The sequence below is a fragment of the Thermobia domestica genome, chromosome 11 (assembly GCF_964235325.1).
Source record: "Thermobia domestica chromosome 11, izTheDome1.hap1.1, whole genome shotgun sequence".
Lineage (NCBI taxonomy): Eukaryota > Metazoa > Arthropoda > Insecta > Zygentoma > Lepismatidae > Thermobia > Thermobia domestica.
In genome coordinates, this window is record NC_137464.1 from 11,640,064 (window position 1) to 11,652,709 (window position 12,646).

The 12,646-nt window shown below is 38.1% G+C and overlaps 1 protein-coding gene across 1 annotated transcript in view; it reads left to right on the forward strand.

Annotated features, from left to right (window-relative positions):
- The window catches only part of LOC145663884 (uncharacterized), a 36,926-nt gene that overhangs the window by 6,456 nt on the left and 17,824 nt on the right, over window positions 1-12,646 (forward strand). The window contains exon 2 of the mRNA XM_081730032.1: window positions 5,147-5,293. Coding sequence (XP_081586158.1) covers window positions 5,147-5,293 — 147 coding nt within the window. The remainder of the gene's footprint in view (window positions 1-5,146; window positions 5,294-12,646) is intronic.

Sequence of the window (12,646 nt, forward strand, 5' to 3'; positions counted from 1 at the left end):
GTAGAAAGGGACAGAAGTATTCAACATGACTGCGCACTTGAGTTTCAGTTCACAATACGAAAACCAGTGAGCAAGTAAACAGTCTTTTGTAGGATCGTGTTTTACTTCTTGAATTTATTTTTGAACATTTCTGTGAATTCAACAACAGAACGCAGTAGAAATACGGACTAGTTTTTACTCCAACCATTACTTTCGCTCCAACCCAGGGATGCCACATTTATGATTTCGTACTAGATTTAGTGATTTTACTATTGAACTAGTGATCTAGTACGTACTTTGGGTAAATAGGCACATTCTAGTGATTTTTTGCATTTTTTTCTGATGCAGACAAATGAGAAGGAAATGGTTCTTAAAATAAAAGGAAGAAGTATATTGCAGTTCAAAACAAATGTAGAAACCTTAAATTATTTTTTCTTTTCCCTCTGACTGAATGAAACCCCTGCTGTGTAACGACCTTAGGTAAACAACGGCTATCTTTGGTCCGCTACCTCCTTTTGTTAGCCGACATGAGATGGGTTACTTTTTTTTCTGGAAGAAAGTGAAGAAATAATTATCCAGTACATTTACGTTTTGTCAGGCATACAGGCGCAGTATGTACTTGTTTCCTAACGAATTTTAGCAACATAACATAAATGAAACATATGTACCAGAAAATAGAGGCAGTACAAACGGAAATTTTCATCTGTGACACATTTGATGAGAAATATAGTTAGATGTCACGTGCAAGCAATCTAAACATGTCCTATCCTGTAATTCTATTCGTATGTTTATGTAGGTGAGACTGAGAAATCAAGAAACAATAATAACTGGTTTTCTTTCAGGGGAAAAATCTAAATGTGAAGGGGTGTTATACTGGGACTTTAATTGCGTCCTTTGTACAAGATTAACAAGTAATAGCATTTTTTTAATTTATTTTAGTTCTTGGGGAGAGGAAGATGGAAGCGAACCCTCGTAAGGACCTCTGCAAGGAAACATGAATACTATCCGCCACTGTTTGTTACATTACACAAAATAGTTTTATATATATATATTGAGTTTTAATCAGGGTTTTCATTCTGCAGGAGAGGGGGGGTAGTAATACCTGACGAACATTTTCTATTCTCAGAGTGTTGCAATGATAGCATTTCCTTCATTATAACTTGGCCAAGCTAGTTGCATTATATGTAAGATTAAGTTAGCCTAAAAAGCTTAAATTTCTATGCCTGTTTTACTCTGTACCATATATCTATGGTTATATGAGGCATGGATCTACAGTTTAAAGTGGGATACCGGTAACAACTTCATGAGCTTCCACCGTAAATCGAACCAGAGTCTCCCGCGATCAAGGCGTATGTGTTAACCATACAGCCACGAGGAAATTCACATAAGCACACACACATATATATTGTTGAGTTGATTTTGACTTTACCGTCTCTTTCAGCAGCGAGGATATATGAAATGTAGACCTATTGATTAACGTGGAATCCGAACTACATAAGCTCGCGCCGGGAATTGAACCCGAGTCTTCCGCGGCAAAGACGCGTACACTAGCCGCGGAGTTCACACACACACACAGAATCAGAGTCCTCACACACCAAGGGTGAGAGCTGTGCCACTGAGTCACAGCGGCCACGGGGCTAGGTCGAGTCCACTTTACGTTCATAGTTTCTTAGTACATAAATGTTACGATTATGAAATAGATTTTCCTTAATGAGCTGCACAAAAACAAAAGCTTTCGAAATGCATTAAACAATTAGCTCGATTTGAGTGTGAACTTAAAGTTATATCAGAGTGTAAATACGGATACGCACCAAAGCTAGAAAACTTAATACACTATTTCTCCTATATAGTCAGCATGTATCAAGCAATCGTTCAGCTTTCATTTGAGAGGATGGAAATCGAAGGCCCCTGAACAACTATGTTACTAATGTGCGGAATGTATTTATCTTACAGTGAACTGCTTTGATGCCAAGTGGCCTAACTCCAAAATTGAAATTTTCCAGGAGTGAAAGTTGAAGTTCAATATCTCATGAACAATCCATATTTCTTTTATGTTGGGAACCAAAACCATAACTACTGTATGTAGTTCATTGTTTTATAACTTAGTGTTTACAAAAATCCTTTTAAAAAATACCTATTCATAGAAGTGAATGATACTTATCTGTACAAATTCTTGGCATCCAAGCAGTCCATTTATTGTAATACTAGCTTAATATACCCATTCTTCGCATGGGGGCTGTATTTGGAAGTCAACACCTGTGGAAGTATCACCATTCATTTCAGTGACCGCGAAAACTATGGATTTGACACTAGTATCAATCAATATGGGCTATTTATACATGTCTCGGTATTCCTCACCCGCTGACACCCGGCCCGCATACAGTAGTAGCTGAATTTGCAAGCCATCGCTGATGGAAGTGTCACTATTGATCTCAGCGATCGTGAAAACTATGGATTTGACACTAATGTCGATCAATCTGGATTACTTTTACTACATGTCTCGCTAAACGCCCCCCTGAGACCCCCTGGTTCCAATTTTGACAAAAACGCTTCGCCTTAGACTGGGACCTGGACCAAGGTATCCGTGACCAAAATTTGGTAACTCTCGGTCAACTTGTCTGGTCCCCAGGTCGGTCCCAGTAAACGCCCCCCCCCCGAGACCCCCCTGGTTCGAAATTAAAAAAAAACGCTTCGTCTTGATCTGGGGCCTGGACTAAGGTACCCGTGACCAAATTTTGGGAACTCTCGGTCCACTCGTCTGGTCCCCAGGTCGCACACAGACAGACAGACAAACACACAAACAAACTATTTTATTTATATTAGATAAGATATACTATGTAAAATAGTCTCGTATCATAATATGTGATTTACAACAAATGTTACATTATATATTATCCGTAGCTCGTGATATGCTGCAACATATTAAAGCCTCAGAATAGTTGGACAAGCGAATAATCCAGAAGTTACTTAACCCTATTGCGTTCATGGGAACGAAAACACAATAATTATAACTATGCTAAATTACTATAGACTACCAACTGCTCATTCAGAGAATTTATGAAGTTCACTTTATCGCAATAGTTTTATACAAACTAGATTTAGACTACGGATAATAGTTTTATACAAACTAGATAATCAATTATTATTATTATTATCATTATATTTGCAGTACAACCAAATACAACGACATTAACTATTAGTTCTAATTAACTGAATTGAGCTGAAAATTAAATCTTGATCTTTAAAGATTAACTATTAATTTTATGCGTTCTGTACCTTTCTGAAGGAATAAAAGCTGGAATTGGTTTCAAGGCTGTTTCTGAGTGAATACTTTCTTCAAAATAATATTAAAAATTATAGAAAGATTTTCGAGACATTCGAGTCGAGTCGAGATTTTTAAGAGCCGTCTCGACTCGACTCGTGTCTCGACTCGAAAATTCGAGTCGAGAAATACGTTTGTCTCGACTCGTCTCGAATTTTACAAAGTGTGTCTCGACTCGAATTCGAGTCGAGTCGAGTCGAGATTCGAGACATGTCTCGACTCGAGCGCATCCCTATTCGTTTTTACTCCATTTGCACTCGCGCGACTTAGAAAAAAATGAAAGAAATAGACTTGCTGATAAATATAGCACTTGGATTTGTTCCGAACACTACTCATGAATCCTACTTTCTTGATTCTTTGATTTGAAAATATTATGACTTGCATCTGTCCAGGCGGAAACTTCGTTGGGGTTGAATAATGTTTTCAAGACAATTGGAGGCAAGGGGATTTGTTATGCTCGTGTCTCTTTGTAATAAAACAGATCGTTCTTATCTAATTAATTCACTTGTTCTTATTTAATACAGCGAATAGTATAGCAGTAGGTACACTGGCAAACTCGCGCGACAAAATGCACGTGCATGAATAGCCCCATATACGTGGATTGTTCTTCTCATGGATTAACCCTTTCTTCGAGTGTAAGTTGAAGCGATTCGCTCTTGACTCGGGAGAGCGGTGCTGCGGTGCATAAATAGAACCATTTAACTCAATGATCCTTGACTCGCGCGGTGCATAAATAAGGCCTAAGACATGTTAGGTGCTCCTTTCCACTATTGATACTGTTATTTGTAGATTAATGCAATCATTTTCAACTGGTTAATGTATGGTGTATAAGAATGTTGTTACAGTCAGAAAGCGGAGAGAAATACAACGAGCAAAGGGAGATACAAGAAACAACTATTGGCAGTGTAAGCGAAGTCATTGGTCAACGAGTAGTATGACTGTAAAATCACAGACTACGCTATCCATGTTGTATGCCTATTTCCACTGTCTTTCATAGACACCAAGTTTCTTACCAGCTCCGTCTCCTTTTTGTGTAATTTAGTGAAAAGTGGAGAAAGCAAATTGTGTTGTCACAGGGTTATCAGTTGGAAATGAGTGGATTATTGTATAGCCAATTTTAGGATAAGGATGGCGAATTAGTATATATTTCTAAATATTACTGGCATCTATGGTTCTTTGAGCCTACCATGTCTGAGGAGTGATGTCTCTCAAACTACCCGACGAAGTGAAGAAGGAAGAAAGGAATAGAAAGGATGAATGAGGCCTGGAACCGAACCATCCCGGCACTTGTCAGTTTTGAATAAAGAAAACTTCACACAGGACGGCTAGCCTAAAAAGACTTTACCTTTCCGACCAAGTGTATCCACTACAAATCGAATCCAGGAGCGCTCGTGCCAAGTTAGCGACTAAGTTACGCGGGGCGAGAACACATAGTCAATTTTGTCAGAACAAAGACATCCTCGGGAGTAGGTATTGAAGGATAAGTCTACATAGCCCATGGTGGCCTCGGGAGAAGGTATTTTAGGTAAACGATCAGTACTAGCACTGATAATTTCTTGGTTTCGTCGTTCTCTATTATAACCGTGCTTTTGGAGGGAGAACTTGTGGAGGCGTTGTCGGATTTTTTCGTGGTTCTCCGTGACCTCTTCGTTTCTTCCTGAAAGTGTAGTTTCCTTCTGTCGTCTGACAGGCGTAACGGTGTAAATATACGGATCCTTGCAACAGAATGCAATGAAATCGTATTGGAAATAAGATAGACTAAGAAGTTATAGGAGGAAATAAGTTTATACTATATGTTTAATATGAAAATGTATTTATGTGAAAATGTGGAATATTGTTTTGCAGAAGAGGTTCAAGAGAAAGTAAGCCAAGCCGAAGAGACAGATGTGGGCAAAGAGGAAGCAAGCCAAGCCGAAGAGACAGATGTGGGCAAAGAGGAAGCAAGCCAAGCCGAAGAAAGAGATGTGGGCAAAGGGGAAGCAGAAAGCACAAGTAAGTAAGCATCTACCTATTTAATACAGTTCAACAATACGTTGGACAACATTTATTATCGTTCACATAAACAACCATGCGTTTATTTCTTCAACGTAGTTCATGGGTGGCGAAGAAATATATTTAGGGAGAAACATTCAGAAAAGATCAGATGCACCGCATCTATTTAATATTTCTGATTAAGGGAGAACGTAATGTTTCCAATAGTTAGGCCGGCAATACACTATAGAATAGATCCTAGGAAATCTTTTACGATTTTACCTAGAGTTAAAATCTCTGTGTATGGCATCAGATCGCATGTCATTTCCTATGTTCTGAACGATCCTATGAGGTTTCTTTCGTTTAGATAGACCACGCTCTATTTCGGAAAGAAAATTCATAAGATTTCGATTTAAGCGACATCAGGTGAGAGAAAGTGAAAACAAATTTGTTGACACTAAAGTCGAGTTGAGTTGATTGTGAGTTTAACGTCTCTTTGAGCAGCGAGGCTATATGAGACGGGTTGTTAACATTAGAAATCGTTAAAACGATAAAAGTTATGTATTTATTTTAACTTTAAGTCATCTCGTTGAACTGTATCAAGGCATGTACACGCATATTATTAAGTTTATACAATTATTTGGGTATATGGTAAGAAAATAACATTATAGCATCTATATTAAAGAATCATTTAAAGCAAGGAAAGTGATGTTCTTTAAAACTCTACGGGATCTCGGAGAAAACGACACGGTTGTATCGTTTCATTTGAATATCATAATTAATATAAAACAATATTATTTGGACTGCAGTAAAAGGAGCCACTTGAACTGCTACACATTGTGGTTCTACACCTAGCAATGTCATTAATTATAAGGGAAATCTCTATGTGTATGGCACGAAAAGACAGGATTTCTTAGAAGATCTTTTATAATATGTTTTCCTAAGAAAACTCTTAAGAGAATTCCTAGGACTTATTCCAGTGTGTATAGCTCGCCTTAAGGTTAATATAGATATTTACAGAAACGCACAGTCACATATCCAAAGCTTTGGCTCAATTTGCTCTTGGAGACGTTTTGATATATATGTAAGTAGAATCGAACGTTGTAAACAATAAACAGATGTACAAATACATATTTAATGAACCAAACAATACATACTATTCAAAAAACAAATTTGTCTATATAAAGGAAAGTCGAGATCGGCTTCGTTTCTAGCATCACAATATTTGCGAAAATAAACTTTGAGACCAAATGACACAAAAACTATTAGTTTTATAGGAAGCAGTGTAAAATATTTGAGAGAAAGTCATATGTAAAGCAGTGATGACGCCAGCTTTAGTTTCTTGGAGGGCAAGTGAAGGAACAGATACATTTTTTGGGGGAGGTAGCACTTTTTTTCTTTTTTGCAAATCAAAAATAAGTTTTCTTTTACTTGACCTACAGCACATTATAATACATCTCTGAGGGTAAGTCGGAGGGAACAATATCACCGGTAAACTCCTTCCCTCCTTACTCCATTTTGCATCGTCACTAATGTAAACTAACATATAATATCACGCCGTGACTCAATGAAACAGATTACAGAATAATAACGTAAAAAGTTGCAATCGACTGCTGAGATTAACTGATTGATTTTGAGTTTAACGTCCCGTTTAGCAGTGAGGCCATATGAGACATGGTGCTAGTGATTAATGTGGAACTCTAAACATATGAGCTTCCACCGGCAATCGAACCCGTGTCTCCCACACCAAAGGCGCGTACGCTATTCCTTAGCCAGGAAGGAGCTCTCGACTGGTGGGAGCTAGCTAGTAAACATTAAGCTTTGTAACAGGCTCCCGCAAGATCAATTACTTGTTCTCTTTCATTATGTCTTTTTTTTTTTTTTTTTTTTTTTTTTGAAAACACATGTCGGCATTCAGAATAACGAGCGTGAAGACAAAACAGCCAAACATGCACTATTGGAAGGTATTGTATTGGAACATTCCGTTTCTTGCTATGATCTCTGCGGTTATTTTGTCCAGCTAGTGCTCTCTCACCTCAAAGCGAATTGAAACCGTCCAGGAAAATAAGCTCCATTTCATAAATGTTTTTGGCAGTTGATATATATCGTCAAAAACTACTCAATGGGATAGTTATACTGAAGCACTTACGTATTGGAAACTATCATTTCACATATGCCTATTTAGTCTGTGAAAATGTCCAGAATACTTAAACCTCACAGAACATTTAGGACTGATTAAAAAGCTCATAGGGCAGTTAAATTAGGTACCAATCATTGGCATAATCAATATTGATTTTTTGCTTCATAAAATTGTAATTGTCCTCTTCACCAACATACTATAAGATCACATTGATCCTACTTATCTTGTGCTAAAGCCACCAGGACATCGGAAAAATGGCGGAAGAAAAGTCTTCTTCATTTTTAACTAATTTCTCGGAATCGATCAACTTTTGAAAGAAAATGCACTGGACTAATTTGAAAGAACAATAAATAAATAATTTAAAAACTCATCAAATAGAATTTTCAGATTTTTTCATATGCTCACTATTCTTTAAAAATGGTGGTCATTTTTTGAAAAATTGTATATTAAAAACAACTTAGAATTTTCAGTTTCATCCGAATGTTGATATGTGTTTTGGATTAATGGCCATCAATCGTCTCTTAATCATACTTTTATAAAGGTAACCAAGAAAGTTCTGTCGTTTTTTCACCCACGACATTCGAACATCGATATGTCACCTGAAGCATACCTGGAAGATCAAAAATAGTCCCAATCAGCATCAACGATCTTCTCCCATCGTTCTAGAAGGCCATGGATTCCATCGCGGTAGAGCTTGGTGGGCCGTGAAGTAAAGAAGGTATCAAGTGCATTTTGCACCTCTACTAGGGATTTGAACTGGCGGCCTCTAAGGTGATTATCCAAGGAATGGAACAGGTGATAATCGGACGGCACAATGTCCGGGGAGTATGGCGGATGCAATAGTGTTTCTCATCTAAGACGTAGAATGGTGTCCCGGGTCATCCTAGCCACGTGGGGTTTAGCGTTGTCCTGTAACAGGAGGATCTCTTTGCGATTTAGAAGTGCATGCTCCAGTTTTGAGCCTTTCTTGAACACGTCTCAACCGTTGACAGTACATAGTTGCACTGATGCTCTGACCAGTTGGTAACAGTTCTCGATGCACGACGCTGCGAGCAGCCCCCCAAACACACAGGAGGACCTTCTTCTGATGCAGTGCTGGTTTCGGCTGTTTTGGGACCGGTTCATGGGATGCTAACCAATGAAGACGGCGCCGTGGAGCTTCATACAGAATCCACTTCTCATTACATGTCAATACCCTGGCAGACCAGAAATGGATCCTTCCTCAGATGAGACAGCAAAGAAACGTAGGTGCCTGCTCGCGTTGCTTGTGGACCCATCGACCCAACTTGTAGTGCTTCCCAAGTTGATGGAGGTGCTGCCGAATGGTTTCTTCACTCACACTGAAGTGTAGTCCCAGTTCCTCACATGTCTGGCCACTGTTCACCTCAATTGCAGGCTGAAGATCTTCATTTTGTAAGTGTGTTGGTCTTCCGGTACGTGGTGCATCTCCGAGTGTTTCGTCACCGACTGTCCGCGGAGTCATGACACCCTCAATGATATAGACATCAAATTAAAGCAAATTCTATATATTGGCCCAAAAGTACGTATACAGTCCCGTACTGATCAATCACTGAATTTCGTATCATTTCTTATTGTTATCCATTAGTTTCTTTATTTATTTATTTGTTCTAAAGTACCTTACTTATATTAAGCTCGGAACAGCCTAAGCAAATAAACCCATAAGCTAGAATGTTAAATTTGATCAATGCAGGAGCGTATACCTACTTTTGGGGCACCTTGTAGAATCCAAATCTACCCACAGAATTACGTATTTTTACAACAATTGATGATATTCAACAAAATATAACGTCAATTGTTAAGTGAAGTGAAAGTAAATGAAGTGAAGCGTACCCAATTGATTTTGGCTCAAGCTAATGCTTGATTGGATGTTCACATTTAGTAATAACGTCTTTGCATCGTTGTGGCATGGAGTTTACTAAGTGTTGTAGTGTCTCTATTGAAATGCAGTGTTGCCAAACGTCGTTTATTGCTTGAATTAACTCTCGTTGCAGGATGTTTTTCACAAACCTTATCCTTCAAAACACTCCATTAATTTTCAATTGGGTTTAAATCGGGCGAATTACCAGGCCAAGGAAGTTGGGTAATATGACATAAGTACATCATATAGTTTTTTATAACTGGCACGATGACAGGGGGCAGAATCGTCTTGAAAAATAATGGAACCAACATTGAATAAATCACTACCCGCAGGCATCAATGTCGTTTCAAAAATATGTTTATAAGTTTTTGCATTAACAACACCAACACAAATGTGCATTTTAGCAATTCCACTAAAAGAAAAAGATCTCCGAAATCATTACACTAGTAGAGTACCTGGCAGTTTTTACAGACATGGAGAATTGCTGCTCAAACCTGTCTGCAAGACACAACCGCCGCACTGCACTATTCTGTCTAGGCGAAGATTTCATTTTTCGACCACAATTGCCAATTCTTCCACTTTTTGTGTACCCTGCTTCCAGAATATTGGCCAGCTGTCTACCCACTGTACATCTATGCAGTTGCGTAATCCGGGCTATTTCAGCATCAGTTTTGCCACACTCACTTAATGTTTTAATTCTAGTGGCTTTCTGTGGTGTAATATCACACGTTTAACCAATGTCGATGTCCGATATCAATAATTATAATTTATAAACGGTAAATCAATATTTATGGGTAAAACTATCAAATTTGTCAGTAAACGTAACACTACTGGAACAACAAAATTACGCAACCCATGGCACCTACACAACAAGTAACGAAGCAGAAACCATACTGGATTACCTTAATGAGTGCGAACCTCACTGAAAGCAACATCGAGTCATCCATTAAATGAACATTTAGCATGATGGATTTGTGTTTCCTTTCCCATACATTCTCTTGAATATCATCAACTGTTGTAAAGATACATAATTTCTGTGAGTAGATTTGGATCCTACATAAAATTTCCTTTAATTTGATGTATATATCATTGTATGTTTGTGCATATTTAGGTAGAAACTTCTTTGAAATCCTTATAAATGCGTAAAATTCCAAGGTGTTGCTATTAATTTTTCCATGACTATATTTTTTATTTTAAATAAGGGCCGCAGTGGCTCAGTGGCATGGCTCTGCTGCGCAGCGTAATTGCTTCCTTAGTTATTTTGGCAGCTATAACAAAAAGTCCTCAAATTCCTTTTTCTACTTTATTACCGGCCGGGTTTTATTTGTTGATTCGATTTAGTTTTGTCTTACTAAATGTCTATGAAGCAGACGTGTTGTTTATTGAACACATTCCCACATACAGCATAACTTTCCCATTTTACACAGGGAAATGTTAACAAACAGAAGAAAGAAATCAAAACCACAACAACAAAAACAAGATCAACAAATATGCAAAACTGATATTATTTCGCCAAAACTCGTTTAATTGCTTTTTCAATCACCGAGTAGCTCGAAAAAATGTTCACATCAGTTGTTAAATGATTATAACAGTTTGGCATTCTGTAGAAAAGAGACCTCTGTATAATTGCCAACCTAGGGCGGGCAAGATGAAAATAGGTGGGTGTTCCGGGTTGTACGGGGAGAGACACGTAAGGATAGTTCCTGAGGTAATGTTTCCGATCTTAAGCTTCCATTAACTATTTTATGAAGAAATTTCAGTTCAGAGTTATTTCTGCGTACTTCCGGAGTCTGGATATCAAGATATCGCAAGAGTTCCTCCTTAGGTAATATTCGAAGTGAGGGAATACGAAAGCGTACTATTGCAACAAAGAAATTAAGAATAGAATCTAGTCTAGGGAGATGTGTTGGTGCGGCCATGGCCCATATGGAAGAGCAGCATTCGATCTTGGGTGTTATTAGAGTTTTATTAAAAAATTGTTAAAGATGAAACAGTGGGTAGTTCAATAAATCGATAAAGAAGCCCCAACATGCGCATTGAATTCTTAAGAGTCTTCATCCCGGCGAAATTAAAATACCGCTAATTTTACAGTAATTATGTGATATCTTCAAATAGATAAAAGATAATCGAAAAGTGGAACAAGAGCTCCCTAGACAATATTATTTTAACATGAGAAACCGTTATCACGACTCACTTATCTGCTTTCGATTTCGAGCCATTTTGAAAATCGGCATTTATTTTCGCGTTTCTAAACAGCTGAAAACGGAAAGCCGCTAGGTGACTTGTGATAACGGTACCTCACGCAAAATAATATTGTCTAGAGCGCTCTTGTTCCATATTTCAATTATCTTTTATCTATTTGAAGATATCACATAATTACTGTAATAGCGGTATTTTAATTTCGCCGGGATGAAGACTCTTAAGTATTGAGATATGGTCAGAGAATGTGAGTTTCGAATCAAAGATGACACCACGTTCACCTCCGGTGCTTGGGGTCCCTCGTTCGATCCCAGCTCGCGCCGTGTGGACTTTGTGGTGGACAAACACCGTGCTCGTGGGTTTTCTCGGGGTTCTCCCGTTTCCTCACACTTTCTTCATTCCACCATTTCACTCATCTCTCATCATCACAGTCTCCTTTAGCCTAACCGGCAAAAACGTGGCACGTAAAACTTAAAAGATTTCATTTCATTCTTTTTTTCAAAGATGACACCAAGATCATTATGACTAGCAGAATGTGTAATGGGGGAATCGTTGATGTGGTATGTGGAGGGAACAGGAGGCTTTTTCAGTGTAATGCTAATACTGCCACATTTCTTGCTGTTAAGTTTCAAGTGCACATTTTACACCAGCCTATAAGATAATTTATGTCTTCCTGTAGGGCAATCGTGTCTTGGACAGTGGCGGCTAATGTTAGTGTTGCAGCGTTGCGCAACGACCAAAGTATTTCAAGAAAAAAATATTATTATCAATAGTAGTAAAGAACAGAAAAAATACTTTCTAATACTCCCATATATACTTTAAATAACATATTTTTTTTACTTCTCTAACTGTCCGTTTCATTAATCCGTTTTAAAAAGCGAAAAATAATCCGTCACAGAGTCTCTAATTTATATTGTGTTGCAGCGAGCATGCAACGACCAGATTCCTTCAGCGCGGGAATTGGAGCAAATGTTAAGTCTCCTTTCCCCTATCTCAGAAGTTAAAGGGTCTGGTCGTTGCAGTGCTTCTGCAACACAGCACGGTTTCGAGTGAACGAGAAGGTTTTCGCGCTAAATAAGATTTCTAAATTTTATTTCACTAGCAGTTAACAAATGGAATTTGTTTTTATGCATTCATATTTTTATATTACGGTACT